We start from the raw sequence: 15,750 nt of genomic DNA, 5'->3' as shown, positions 1-15,750 counted from the left end.
CAAGTTCTCAAAGAAAAACATCAAAAAATACCAGGAAATATATTTAGGGCTTTAATGGAACGATTTCAAACACAAAAGAAAGAAGATTAAGGTCTTCTGAACTTAAACTTCTATAACTACTATTTAGTTATAATATTCTTGAAGTCACATTTGTAAATTATTCATTCTTCTAATAATAGGTTTTAAATACTGTCCTAATGATAATGAGGTATAATTTAAGATACCAGTCACTTGCCTTTGCCCTTTCCCCTGTCCAGTATCAAGCTCAGGAACCCAAACTTCAAATCATTCATAATGGGGCAAAGTTTAATTTTTGATAGATGCATTCCTACCTTGGAAGTGTGCGGGTTGTTGATTTAGGGTTTGTTTTGGGTTTTATTTTCCAAATAACACTGCAAGCCTTTATGTATATGGTCTGTCTTCCTTTTGGTCTGTCATTGTCTCCCATCCCCACCATGATGGATCTCTAGAATGTCAAACCTGCTGCAGAGCTGGAATCTGTCTTGACCCTCATCACTGTAAAGAGGTTTTGTGGGCCAGATTAATGCCATACAATTCATATGAAAACTTTCCTGAGATGGTTCCTCTCACACTGCTGGGAAACAGTCCACCACCCTTGGCCTGCAGAACCTCTAGCAATGCCTGCAAAACTTGCATTGCAAAGTGTTTAGTTTTGCTAGGTGAGCTCAGAAAGGGTTCAGAGGAGTGAAAATTGATTAGAGACCTACAGTGATCCAAGGAAGTTTGTTATGGAAACTACTCCGATGCTGCGAATGAGAACCCTACAACACAACTGCTATTCTAAGCCAAGCCATATTGGGTATCTGCCCTTGAGTAGACATTTGTCCCATGTATTTCTTAGTGAATCTACAAATTCTTTTGAAACAATGAGCCAAGTGTTCAAACATCAAAAAAAAAAATGACAGTACTGTTTAATAACATGAGCTCAAAAGGCTTTATTTTGATGGAAAGATAAAATTGTTACAACACTCTAAAAGCAGGAGTTCTTTTGAAAAACAGGAAAGACATTCCCAAATACCCTTTAGATTTAGTATGTGGGTAAACTGTTAAACATACATATTTTTCAAACAGTTATTTATCTAAGTTAAATAATGAAGGAGAGCGAGTTCTGTATACTTTCCTTAAGTGAAAGCAATTGAATCAAGAGGAGAGAGTTGCAAGATTGGGCTTTTGTGCACTTACAGCAAATTATAATGTTGTATTTTTTCTTAGCTAAAGCCTGTGGTTTTATTGTCCAAATAGGAAATATCTGAAATATTTCTTCTGATTTCCAGGAATTTTAATCTACAGTTCTTAAAACATCTGGGAACTTTTTAGTTTTGGGATGAGGACAAATTCCTTCAGAAGAGAAAAAGAGGTTTTTGCTGTATGACGTGGTCTCCTTTCAATATTGTTGCGGTTTGACCTTTTCTTAAAAAAAAAAAAATACACTCTCCCCCCCCCCCCCCTTTTTTTCCCCCCCCCCCCCCCCCCCCCCAAAATAAAAAACTCCAACAAACAACCAGCTTTTGAAGGAGCAGCTGTTTTTGATATACTATTCATTCCTCTCACCATTTAAGCACAGACTTGGCTTTATGCTCTTTTAAATGTGTAAATTAGTGACATTGCATAAGTTGATGTGGATGATGCCCTGTGTTAGAAAAATATCACTTTATGGCAAATTGGCTGTCAATTGTGGTTTACAAGAAGCAAAAGGTTTACTTACTTTATGATAATTTTTTATATCAAAAACATTTTATGTAGTGTTAAATTTTTTAAAGCTTTGGGAAGAATCATGTTATATAAAAGCAAATGCCCATTCTGAAGTTCCTTAAATTACTTGGGTTTTACTTGAAGGCAAGATTGTGTTCTTTTTAATTTATTGGAATGTGTTTCAAAAATACTGTGTTAACACAGCATGTCATTAAAAGTGATAATGCTGAATTCCTGCACTGAAGTTTAACTTAAGTATGACCTTTTTTTTACTGTCCATCTTGAGGAAAACGTACATCAGTCTATGTTGTGAACATCTCAAAGGCAGCTGAACATATTTCATGTTGAGGTTGCATATATGTAAAAGAGGACTCAATCTAAAAGGTTCTGTTAGACATGAATGGACATTGTTATCAGAGATTTTGTAAAATTTATTTTATTAAGTATGTGGGCTGTTTGCTGCAGTTTTGTCCCTTTAAGTATTGAAAGATCAGTATAAAAAATGAAGGGCAGTATTGGTACTCTCTAAGTGTTGATATTTGTATAGGCCTTTCATATTTATTTCTATATATTAAAAATGTATAGAAGACACCTTTCGAATAAAATTGACAACTGGAACAGACTTCTGAAGTTTTGTGTTGTCTTTGAACTAAATGGAATGATACATGGCCTGTTCTGCTGAAGCTTGAGTGGTTTTGAGCAGCATGTCCTACCCCTGAAAAGCCCTTCCTGTCTTGCAGTGTCTGAATAGTGATGGAAGGAACAAAACCCCAGAAGGAATGAAATAAAGGAAAAGTACTTCAGACAACAGTGGAATAAAGGAAAAAAGTCACATAAACAATAAGGTCTGAGTTTTAATAGTTGCAGTCAGTGCTGCAGAAGACCTTTACAAGCACTGCAGTACCACTTCAGTTAAAAGCTCTGCAACAGAAAATAGGCCATAAATACTGACTAGTAAGGTTGGTTTGTACATATTCGGGGTGTGAATGATTGCCTACTTTGTTTTATTGAAAAAGAGGCAGACAATGGATAGAGACTCTCACAAGTAAGGTTATAGACCAGCCATCTTTTTAGCTGATTTGGTTTGCTGTGCATCAAGCAGAAGTATTCAAAGGGATTTTTAGCAGGGTTAGACTAGACCACTGATTGTCTGGTTAGCCTTTAGATACACTGAAGACATTACATGTTTCCCCATGTGAGCAGCATAAGCAGGATATGTATTTTTAGGTTGTTTGGAAGTAGACCAACTGCTGTACTGACAGGTATTCATCATTATCTCTCAGCAAGGCCCAAATCTCCTACTGGCCAATTTACTGTCCTGTTGTGTAATAGCAGAGCTCAGTCTGAACATCTATTATTAGGATGCTTTCACATGAAATTAATCTCTGCAAATGCAAGGTAGAGCGGTTAATCAGCACTGTCAACACAACTGTGTGGCTCATCCAGTATGGGGTTTGCTGTACAAGTATAGCATTATGTTGCTTCATCCTATTATTCTGTGGAGAAGATAGAGCTATGATGACAATGTGTTAGCTCTACAGTGCTTAATCCCTATTAGGCCCATCATAGACACTAGGATGCCTTTTTTAGTGTTGTTTTTGCATCAAAAAATTACGGTACCAAAAAGTAAATGTGGAAGTGCATGGAATTGCTACATGAGCATAGTAGCTCTGAAAATACATGTTAAGTAAGATAATTCTCCAGAACATGTCTGCTGAAACTTCAAGACGCAGTCTGATGACACTTCTCTATTCTCTTTGCTTTATTTTTAAACTCAGGAAGTAGTCAAAAGAAATGATAGTCTCAAAATTATGAAGATGATCAGAGGGCTGGGGTACCTCTCGTATGAAGGCAGGCTGAGAGAGTTGGGGTTCTTCAGCGTGGAGGAGGCTCCAGAGGGGCATTGGAGCACCTTCCAGTACCTGAAAAGGGGTACAAGAAAGCTGGAGAGGGACTTCTGACAAGGCTGTGTAGTGACAGGACAAGGGGGAATGGCTTTAAACCAAAGAAGAGTAGGTTTAGATTAGTTATTAGGAAGAAATTCTTTACTTTGACAGTGGTGAGGTACTGAAACAGGTTGCCCAAGAAAGTTGTGGGTGCCCCATCCCTGGAAGTGTTCAAGGCCAGGTTGGATGGGGCTTTGAGCAACCTGGTCTAGAGGAAGGTGTCCCTGCCCATGGCAGGGGGATTGGAACTGGATGATCTTTAAGGTCCTCTTCCAACCCATACCATTCTGTGATTCCACAATACTTTTCTCATCATGGGGTTTCTGCAGTATTTGCTTGTCTACTTTTTTTTATGGTAATTTTGTGTTTTGTCACTTGCAACCTTGAATTTTGTGACAGCATATATCGCATGCATACCATATATTGCTTCCTGAAACACTTAAAAATGGTTAGAATTACCTCTTTATGTCAGAAAATTGGTCAGAGAGATGTAACAAGCTTTTGAATTGTAGGGGAGCCTGAAGTGTTTGCTAGTACTTCTCTCTTTTGCCTGTGTGTGGAACATTGCAAGGTGAGATGCCATTTGGAATTAACATCAGGCTGCATACATAAAGCAGACCCAATATTTTTTCCTCACCATGGTGCTGAGTCAGCTGTTGTAGAGCGTTCCTGTTCCACTGGGCCTTGTGTTGCAGCCATCACAAGAGAAAGGCCACCGCTCCTTGCTGTCCGTACCAGTTACTGTAACAAGCAAATGCAGCACAGCTCATCACATCACCTTTGGCTCTTGTTTTCTAGCTAAAACCATGCCATGCTCTGGAAACATGAGATGCTGAAGTTCTAGCAGAACATGTATTATTCAGAGAACATCTTGAAAATGCACACAGAATTTGTGACAGATGAATTGGGATGCAGATGAGGCTAATGTTCATATATTCCAGATGGGTTTGCATTTCTGTTTCTTTCAGTAGTGTTTTGTCAAGTCTACACTTAGCTGAGAGCAACTTATTTTTCTTTCAGTTACTTCTTAAGCAGGAACAGAAATGGAGACCCCAATGAAGATTTGTTCTCTTTTACAGAATCACAGAATCAATTAGGCTGGAACAGACCTTTGAGTCCAACCTGTGACCCAACATCACCATGTTCAACTAGACCAAGGCACTGAGTGCCATGTCCAGTCTTTCTTTAAATGCCTCCAGGGACAGTGACTCCACCACCTCCCTGGGCAGCCTGTTCCAAAGTCTAATCTCCCTTTCTGTGAAGAAATTCTTCTTAATGTCCAACCTAAACCTCCCTGATCTATTTGAACTCTGCTGTAGGTACCTAGAAACATTTCTGAGCTCTTATTTCTGTAATGGAGTTGCCAGCTCTTCAGACACTTCTTTAAGATCAGATTTCTCCCTACCATGTGAAAAACACTCTCCTGATAGATCCACCAAAACCTTTGAAGCATCTTGTCCATTTAGATATGAATTAATTTTCTTTTGCTCATTATGCAGTGGATTAATTTTCTTAACTAGTGGGGACAGCATTTGCAGACTTGCTTGGTTAATGTTTTTTACCATGGATTTCCACTTTCCAGACAGATACTTTGGTATTTGCTCTGGCTTTGTGAGAACAAGCTTGAGGGAGAAGACTGACTGCAGCTTGGCTCAGTGTCTGAAGGCATTGATGAAAATACAAACCAAGTCTCACAGCTGAAGCAAGCACACCCAAACCCAAAACTAGTCTTGGAATCCTAATTCTAGGCAATCCTCAGTCACATTTATGGAAACAAAACTTCCTGGCTCCTTTTTCTCCTTGCAAAACCTGACACCAGCACAGAAACATAGCAGCTTTGATGGCATTTCCAGGACCAAAGTTGCTCTTTGAGTTGAGCACCGGTGCGGGCACTTATCCTGGAGGAGCAGGCTCAGGAGAAGACCTCAGCAGCCCTCAGGGCCTGTTTGGAGCAAAGTAGTATGTAGTGGAAGATATCTAGTAGTCAATGCTGTGTTAGACTTGCTCATCAGGTATTCTCACCTCCAGGCTTGTGGTTTCCTCTCAAAAGCAAGTTAGTAGTCATGCTTGCTACCCAATTCCTCTCTCTGCCACTTCTCTTGGTTCAAAATCTTTCCTACAGCCATCCCCTGTGATGATACCCAGGGTCTTTAGGACAAGGCTTAAATCCCAGTAAAGGTTTGCTTTTGGAGAGGATTGAAGCAAGCTCAAGCGCCTGTGGTTCCCCGGGTCTGGGGCAGTGCATGGTGTGGTGCTGCCCTGGGCTGCCTGTGCAGAGCAGTCAGAGGAAGAGGCAGCAGCCTGGCTGACCCAGCCACCCTGTTTCCAGTGTGTCATGTGCCCTGGAATATCTTGTTCAGCCCAGGGCTGGCTCAGGCGTGGCCACACAGACACAGGTAGTTATAGCTGAGGAGCTAATGTGGTTAAGTTCGGGTCTTTGTGCACATCCCACCACCTCCTTAAGATCCCCACAGAGAGCAAACTTGATAAGGGAAAGCTGCTTTTCTAACAAGAGAGGAAGATTTGTATAAAGAACTTCTGGTATTTTTCTGTCATCCTACAGTATGCACAAATAACATTTCTAGGAGGCAATAAGCTTTCTGCATAGCAGCTGTAGTAAATGAACCAATAGACACTTATACTGAGTGGTTTATTCCACCCTGCTGGTGCAGCAAAGGGTCTGAAGTTGTGCTGAAATCACTTTTAAGTTGCTTTGGTTACTCCATGCCCAGTGCTTCATTTGCAAAGCTCTCCTTGTGAGCCAGTGGATGTACAGTTTGTCAAGCGTTTAAATTTGGAGGATGGCTTTTATTGCTGTCTGCAGCAAGGTGAGTCAGAAGAGCCTGGCATGTGGGCAGCTAAACACCCACCAGGGCCCAAAAACACACTTCAAGAAAGGATGAGAGTAGAGAGCTGACCTAAAAAGGCAGCCATAAAATCTCAGCTGTTGGAATGCATCAATCCATCTTTAATTTCTTAACTATCTTACATTAATGGCTACAGGACTGGATACTAACTTTACACAGCAGCTTAGGTAAGTTTCGTGTGTGTTTTTGTGATGCCCTGTTCCTTTAGTATAAACAGGAGCATGGAACCTACTTCAGCTGATGTTGCAAGGCAAGTAGCAGACCATTATTATTCAGTCCACCTGGGCTTTGCAAATGTCAAGATGATATCACTCATGCTTGCTTTGTCATTATTACACTTAATAATTTTTATTAGCTGGTGAACCAGGCAGTTTCTGTAGATGTGCTGATTTCTAACAGATTGTCCCTTCAAACCATGCAGCAAAAATAGATAGCAAGCAAATAATTATTTCTGTAGCCCAAGCTCCTAATTTTAATGCAGATCTCTACAATTGTTGTAACTAGGTTTATAGGAATTTTTCATCAATTATGAATTTGCCCATCTCTGAGGATTTGGGCCCCATTTCCAATGTCAAAAGTAGGAGACAAGATCTGTGTTAGCAGCATGCTCACATTGGGGCAAATAAAGCCAGAAACACTCAGGTTCCTGAATAATGTTTCCACCTCAACAAATACTTTTTGTATTATATTTATCAAGATATATATATATATATATATATGTATATATTATATATATCAGAATATTCCTGCACTGCAGAGAAAAAACCACAAATGACTAACAGGTTTCACAGTGAGGGAACCTGATATTTTCAAATATAAAAGTGTATTTCACCTGTAGAAAGAGGACATCCCAAAAAAGGCTGAAATTTTCATACTGGGGCTTTTTTCCAAAGGAGCTTGATTTCTTTGGCAAGCCGTCCTGTTTCAACAGTCCCTCCTCCTTTCCAGGCAGTGTGCCAGGCAAGAGACAGCAGCGGAGACAGGCAGTCAAAGGAAAACACGTGAGTCTGTAGTATCAGTTCTTTTGGGACAAAATGAGGGCCTGCTTCCATCGAATTTGATCAGATTTAATACTCAACTGCTGGGAGCAGCTACTATTTTGCAACTGGAGAGAGAAAAAGATGTTTGGCTGAGCACAGGCAGGATGTGTTGGAGAAGGTGGCGGTGATTCAGCCCAATATAAATGTGCTACTGCTGGGGTGGGGCGAAGTCAATTTTAAGAGGTGCAGCAAGTGTTGGCAGCTGCATGAAGTAAATTAGTAAGTCAAATGAAGAAAACATCACTGGCTCCAAGTAATTCATATGCCCATGACCCAAATTTCCCTTCCTGGCGTCCCATACTGCTCTGTGTGTGTGCTGGGTTTACCTTACATTTTAGCAGAAAAGTTGAAGGTTTATTTCTCCCAAGAATCCATTTGTGTAGCAACAGTGCATCTGGAATGGAAATACTTGATCCTGTACAGGTTGCTGGGCTGTTTTTCCCCCCTTTTTCATTACATACATTTTTGTTTAGTGAGCAGTGCTGCATCATTACAACCATCCTAATATAAAATCACCAACTTTAGCTGCCACTATCATAGACATTACTTAGCAAGGCAGGTTGTCTTAAGTTACAAAAGCTGTCAAAATGCAAGATGGATGAGAAATAGCTGAGGTCACTTGGTTTATTCAGTCTAGAAAAGAGGAGACTGAGGAACTTCCTCATGAAGGGAAGGAGAGGGCCAGGGATCAATCTCTTTTTCTGGTGACCAGTGACAGGGAATGGTCTGAAGTTGTGTCACGGGAGGTTTAGGTTGGATATTAGAAAAAAGTTCTTCACCCAGTGGGTGTTTGGGCCCTGGAACAGGCTCCCAGTGAAGTGGTCACAGCAGCAGCCTGACAGAGCTCAAGAGACATTTGGACAGTGCTCTCAGGCACATGGTGTGACTCTTGGGGGTGGTGCTGTGTGGGGCAGGGATTTGGACTTGATGATCTTGTGGGTTCCTTCCAACTCAGGATATTCTGTGATGGCTCAACATGGATTAGATAGTGCAGTTATTCCCCTTTGTAAGAGGAAAGGAAAATATTTTTATATGCCCAATTCCTTAAGATATTTACCCTGGCCAGCCTGAAAGAAGAATTCCCTGCCTGCCCACCTCATGGAGTTAAGTCTGCCCAGTTCACACTTACAAATGCCATAACACATATCGTGGAAAACCCCAAACATTGCATCTCCTTTGCTGGCATCTGATGGCAAGGGAAGGAAGGACCTTTGAACAGGGAACCTTGCAGGGTGAAAAGGTTTGCTAACACTTTGGCCTCTGCTTTTTCATTTTTTCCCCCCGAGCATATTGGCTGTAAGTAAGTTTGCAGCTGGTGCTTCCGATGTCAGGAACAATAAGGGCATGGGGAATTTAAAACATTGCTGCCTTGGCACAAGTGGAAACCCACATTGCTGAAGCAGAGATTATTCCTTTGAACACTAGCTGAGCACCTCTGAGCACTCACACCAGATGCTGCATCTGTGTCCTGACAGCTCGCAGGAAGAGCTCAGACCGGCGCCGTGCGCTGTCCGAGCCAGCAGCAATGCGAGCTGGCACACAGGCACCCAGCTGTTCTTGCAGCCTGATGTGGACTGAAAAAGCCAGTATGAAAAAGTTCTCTTCACAGCCTCTGCTCAAAAACCAGACATGTGGGGCCTGGAAAGTGCCAGAAGAAGGAGCAGTGCCCTGCCACAGATAAAAGCTCAGCTCTGGCAAGGCAGCAGGACACGGTGCCCAGCTCCATTTCTCACCCTCCCTACCATGTCTGACCGGCTGTATGTCCTTGCTGGCTCTGCTCACTGCTGCTGCACAGTTTGATCTGCCTTGACACCCTGCCACAGAGTCTTTGTATATTTGTCCCAGGCAGTTAAAGATAAATCACAGAGAGATCCTGAGCCTAGAAGCTTCTCTGCTTTCTTCCCCCTAACCAGCTGCCTTCACAAGCGGCAGAGCATCTCCCTTGGGACCTGTCTTCCTGTCTGAATTCGAATGGCACTGCTTTAGTACTTCTTTTGAATCGAGGTAGTAGATAATGCAGAGCAAATGACTGCTTCTGATAACTGAGGCTTCAGAGAAATGTCAGATGAAGTCTTCAAGGCAAACTGTAATGAACACAAGACTTTTATGTTCTTCCAAGATTTTTTGTTTTTCTCTAAGGCTGCCCTGTTTTTTCTGAGTCTTCCTTTAGGAAATGTAAGAGCTATAATCTCAAAAGAGGTTGCACACGTGCACACAAGAAAAACTACTCCAAAGGATAAAAGTGCAACCAAAACTTCACTTCCTATTTTAATTCTGCTTCAGGCAGAAATAAAAAGAGAGTATATTATCTCTGTGCACAGTCAGAAGCATCCTGTAGCATAGGCTGCTGGTAAAAATGAATTATCTATGCAAGAAAAGTTAATTAAAGAAAAGGTTTTAGGAGATCTGTATTCAAAACAATGTTGAAAAAGTTAAATTTAAAATTGAGATTTCTTGTGTCCTACTTGCATGCACTACTATGGCATACCTGATTGGAAACACAGTGCAGTGACTTTCAGCCAGTGCTGAGAGAGGACATGTGCCATACTGGATCAGATCATTAGCCATGTCACCACCCAAACCACACACTGGTGAGGAGTGCTAAGTCCAGCTGCCCCTGTGCAATTTCATGGGGCTGCATGGTAGGTGAGAGGAATCCAGACAAAGCAGCAATGCTCCTGTGCCAAGTGGGAGGAACAACAGCCTTTAAAATGGGCAGGAGCCAGAGGTGATCTCCTGTAGGGGCTGGGTGACAGGTTCAGGCAGGAGCAGAAATGGTCCTTTACATTCCCTGCTCCCCAGCCCACATCCTAAAGTCTCACCATCATGATGTGTCAGACATTCAACTGAGCACTGAGAATGAATACCAAGGACCACTTTCCTAATTTCTGAGAATGTTTCTCATTTAATTGCATGTTTCTCATTTAATTGCATATTTTCTGAAGGTGTCTAATTCTAGGAATCAATACAAGGATATCAAAGACAAAAGTTTCACCCTGAAATTCTTCCTGCAACAAAGCCTCACAGAGGTCCTCTACAGGCAAGGTAAAATAATTTTATGTGTTAGATAATACACCGCTCTAATGAAATCCTGTCCCACTAGGGTGTTGAAGAAAATGCTATCACTGAAATCTCATGTCTTATCAGCACAGAGTAACAGTTTGGTATCAGGTGATGGGATCAAATGTAAAAAACCTGGTAACTACATAAATAGAATGAAGCTGGATAATTATAACTTTCTATATGAAATGGGTCAGATATATAACCAAAAGCCCATCTAAAGGCTGAGCTTAATTCATTATTAGTTACAAGTCACACATAGGAGTTGATGCCACTTTAAAGAAAGATATAACCATGAGGCATAGTTATTCTTCATAGCCAGTAATACCCTGGCTGCCAGCAGCTGGGGCAGAGAGAGGAGAGCTGTAACCCCTGTGTGAGCACCAGCACTTCTCACAGGAGGCAAAGTGGCCCATTTCTGCCTTTAAACCAAATAATGGAACTGAAGCTTCAACCTCATTTTTTCTTTACAAATACAGTGCACACTGCACTGTGTAAGCTGCTCACATGAGTAAAATATTTAGGGATGTCATTAAAGGACATCATTAAGACATGCTATATGATTTATGCTAAAGCAGAGTTTAAGCACATGGCAATTATTTATGTTCTTGGGAAACGGTGATTGGTCTAGGATATTATGAAACAGCTAAGGAAGAATCTCCTTAGTTTGGGTTGGGTCTTTCTAGATTTTAAAATATGGGCTAGGTGAAGTCACATAAAAAATCCCAGAAATTCCAAGTCAGCACAATGGATCCTGGGGTGAAACTGTAGGCAGAAGATGGCACAGGTTACCTAACAAAACACTGACAGGCAGAGAAGTTGAGAGATAGGTTAATTTTCCTGCTTTTTTCAGGACATCCCTCAGGACATCAGACCTCTGATAAAACGTCACAAAATGTTACCTGTAATGTAACCACATAGCTCCTCATAACTGCTGCACCAACACAGTCAGCTGGAATCAAAGTTAGCATGAAAAGGTGACAGCACTTGAAACATAGTCTCAAACATAACAGATGGGAAGCAGAGCCCAAAGCAAAACAAATCCCCAAAGGAAAACACAAAAACAAATATCAGAGACAAATGGGCATTTAAAATAGATGAAGAAATGCATACAAAAGGAAAATGCCTTAAAGGGAGAATCTTGGAAGAGTTACAAAATCATCAGACAAGAAAAAAAGATCAGTAGGGATAAATGTGAAATACAGAAAGGCTGAGTTGTGTAACGCTGCTCACTCAGTCTGACAGAGACTCCAGATGTTCCCTCTTACTTTCATTTAACTGCAAGTTGCGAAATAACTGGTTTGCAGAGGGTGGCCAAGCTGAGGCTAGTCATTGTGCCTCTTGTCTCACTACAAGAGTGAGAAATACAGCAGACCACAATATTCTTAATAATCCAGGAGCTCAATTCCAATTATTTATAGTAGTAATGTACTTAAACTCATCCTTCCATGTTTTGAGGCATTATCAGTGATCATGCCTTCCAAAAACTGGTCAGCTTGGTTAACAGAGTAATTCCTGTGAGCGCACATGGCAGCCACACAGCAGCAGGAAGCAGCAGGTGTACCTTGGGTGTGATCATGGCAGCAAAGCTTGTGCTCACTTCACTTAACAAGAACCTGATTTAAAATGGGTTGCTGAAAGACAGAGTGAGTGTGAGCATCAATTTTTTCGTATAGCCCCTTGTAAATGAGAAATCCTTCCGCCTTGGATGAAGCCTCGTGCTGAAGAGTAGCCTGTGAAGCCCACGACATGCACGGCCCGCTGTGCTAGGTGGCAGCAAAGGCAGGGAAAGCCACCCTTCCACTCAGCCTGGCTCTACATCTCCGGAGCTTTTTGTCAGCAAACTGAGCTCTCTTCCCGTTGGAACGGAGTGCACATGAGCATGTGAGAAAAACACTAACGTAAAGTAGATAAAAAATGCATTGTTGTGTGGACAACACACCTTAGAGAGTAGTGTACTTCAGAGTGTGTTTAGCCCAAAATCATGCCTGGGAGTAGATTTCCAACCCATCTTCACATCAAATTCACCTGCGGTTCTATGCTTGACTGTGGGTCTGAAATGCTCCCACAGCAAAAACACTGTACATCAGTACTTACTTTTCTGCTTTCCAGCTTTGTTTCTGAAATCACTGAACCTTATACAGCCTCTTATACCTGTGCAACATGCAGGAGAAAAACACCTATCTTCTTGTCTCTAATCTACCTTTCCAGGTTCCCCATTGCTATAGGACAAAGACACTGCTCTTTCCCATGCACACAGGTCTCTAGGTCTATTATTAGCACAGTATTCAGCCCAGCCTCTTATTAGCTCCCAAACTAAGTAAAGTAGGAGAAAAACCCTGCTTGCTTAATTTTGCCAAGATACTCAGGACTTTTATTACCAAGTCACTGTATTTAGTTTTTCAGATTTTCTTCTTTTTCCCTGAAACTATAGACATGTCTATTCTTTTAAGGCAGCAGAGACAAGAAGTACTCTGAATAAGCACTTTTCAACCCACTTGCAAATTTTTTCTCTCCTTCTGTTGTAAAGAATCTAATTAAACTGTCTACTACCTTTGTTCAGCCTAAAAAGAAGCTGCTCTGATTCTTTCACGTAGGTTTTCATTAAACGTCCCCTGGAGAAAGCTTTTTCCCCAGAGGTAAATAATTTGCATAAAACCATGCAAAATAAATCCCTTTTACTCCAGGCTAACTAGACCCCACTGTGGCAGCAGCCCACCCAGTTAATGTGTCCCGTGCAGTCTGCATTTGGGGAGAGGAGTAGGAAACCATGCTAGGGGGAAAAAAATATTTAAAAGTGTGTTTCTATTACTTGCTTACTGGTTTTGGAGCCTTTGGTGGGCATTCACAGGGTTATAGGCACTGAGGATTTAGGACTTATGTGAAATAATTCCAGTAGTACTGCTGGGCTGCTTCTCCTTCCATTATGCTTTTCCAAGTTAAAATAACAAACTACTCCCTTCAAACTCTTAGCCACACAACAGATACACATGAAAAACAAGCCCTCTGAGAATCTATCAGTCACATATCATCCCTACTTGAAAATTCACTTACCCAGGATATATACATATATACATATATATTCTTTCTTTCAACTCATGACAGTTACTTAATTGTTTTGTGGGTTGTTTCCCCCTCATCTCCCTTTCTTTATCACCTGAGGAAGGCCAAGAAGCAGTGTCTAAGAAGGAATGGGAACATGGCTGTGGGACAGAAAGGCTGAGGCATCTAGGAACTTGCCTTTCTTGAACAAACTTTGGCTGCTGCTTGAGGTGGCATTGCACACGCAAATGTGGCAATGAAGGCCAAGAGGGCTATCAAGGATACTGGAGATGCTGCCAAAGACAGCAACAACTTGAGTAATAGTTCAGTGATTTAAGCAGTTGCCCAGCAGGCAGAGGTAGAACCATCTGCATCTTCCCTGCAGTTTTTCCCAATTATTTGGGTCAAGACAAGACTGGAGTGAGGCTCAGCTCTCGCTTCTCCACTACTTGATGGGTACCACTGAATGATGATCCTTTCAGGAGTCTGAAGGGGGTTTAAAAACAACAAAGCACCTTCTTCTGTTCCCTGTGACCGGTGCCCTTCTCAGGTGATGGAAGAATCCTGGGTTTCTGCACTCCCTGGACAGCCCTGAGATCAGAGCCCAGAAATCTCCCTTTCCAGTGGCAGGGTCAAGCTCCTCTTGCCTCTCCCGTGCTTGGTGTTGTGGATGGGCCAGGGGGCAGCTGGGGAGTGGGGCCCCATGTTGGAGAGCACTTTGGCTCAAAGTGGCCGAGTGGGAGGACCTGCTGACCTGCTCCCTGGGCAAGGGCAGCTGTTCTGGAGGTCTTCTGTCAAGACTGCACATAGAGCCTCATCCATGGTGGCCTGAGCACCCTCTTCTGCTGCTCTGGGTGAGATGCCTGCTGGGGTATCTGCTGATTTCCTGGGCATCCCTGCTGGGAAAACATATGTAAGGTTGTCCAAGCCCCAGGTAAAATCTTCTCCTAGGGGTAACCTGGGAGCCCCTTGCATCACTCCCATGTTCGGGGATGGGAGGTCCTGTGGTAATACTGCCTAGAAGCATAAAATAATTACTGGTGGAGAAGATGTCTAGAGATCATCTGTCCCAAACCATTATCCAAGCTGGGGCAAATTTTGTCTTCTTTGCTAATAATTTCAGAAGCTCAAAAGTTAGCATTCTTTTTCTGATCCCCTAGGATAAAAGAGTTTTAAAAAGGACTCAAGAGACAGGGTAAAATGACCACAGTGTACTTTATTTAATGATTTTGGTACCTTGTGTTGCAATAAAATAAAAAAAATCTACAAAATCCAAATATATAAAATTTTCAAGTTTCCCTTTTAAGTTTTACAAGAAAAATCAAGTTGTAACCAAGGAAATTTGTTAGTATGAAGCACTACTTTCAACTTCATTTCATCACAAATTGCAACTTACTTAACAGACCAAAATAACTATGGTACTGCAGTACATCAAATACTTCACACACTGTGTTCTTTACTATAGCACATGTAACCTCTGCCACGGGAGGCAGCGGTCTCTAGCCAATAAAGACACTCTTCACAATCTGAACTCTAAAGGAATGTTTGTATACATGGATTCAGAATATATATATTTACAGGAAGATTTCTTTTTCTTTTTCTTTTTTTATAACTATTTTGATTCTTCATTTGAAATAAAATACCAAATACATTTTTACAATGTTTACAAGTCAAAGCACAAGTTCTGCAATGATATCATTCACCTCTAGTCACTGTGCTTGTACTGGGGGGGGAGGGGTTATCTACACTGTTCCATAAACACAAATGTGATCTTCCATCACTTTATTTCTGCAGTGGTGACTAAGGAGTATAAGCACAGTAACAATTCTTTTAGCACAATCAGTGTATAATGCAACAGTTTACGACAGAGAACTGAGAAACTATTGGTCCATTCTGTTCAATTTGCTGTTTATCTGCCAACTGTTATGTTAGTCTTTGTCACATAAATTGTGTACAAGAGAAGAGTTAAATAACACAACTTGAATAGGAAAGAGCATACATTTTTAAGGCAAATTAATAAGCAGCTTGTGATGGTTTTTTGTTAAACTATACCCCAACAGAACCTAAAAATAAAATGTATGT

At 41.4% G+C, this 15,750-nt stretch overlaps 1 protein-coding gene across 1 annotated transcript in view; it reads left to right on the top strand.

Moving 5' to 3' along the window:
• The window catches only part of LOC103625499 (transmembrane protein 68), a 17,482-nt gene extending 15,147 nt beyond the window's left edge, over positions 1 to 2,335 (top strand). Inside the window, exon 6 of the mRNA XM_008644929.2 lies at positions 1 to 2,335. This exon is cut by the window's left edge and continues 9 nt beyond it. Within this exon, the coding sequence (XP_008643151.1) occupies positions 1 to 90 (90 nt within the window). The 3' untranslated portion in view covers positions 91 to 2,335.
• The last annotated feature ends 13,415 nt before the right edge of the window (positions 2,336 to 15,750 follow it).

Source organism: Corvus brachyrhynchos, unplaced genomic scaffold (genome assembly GCF_000691975.1).
Source record: "Corvus brachyrhynchos isolate BGI_N302 unplaced genomic scaffold, ASM69197v1 scaffold60, whole genome shotgun sequence".
NCBI lineage: Eukaryota > Metazoa > Chordata > Aves > Passeriformes > Corvidae > Corvus > Corvus brachyrhynchos.
The sequence above is the reverse complement of the archived record's forward strand: the minus strand, read 5'-3'. Positions and strand labels throughout refer to the sequence as shown.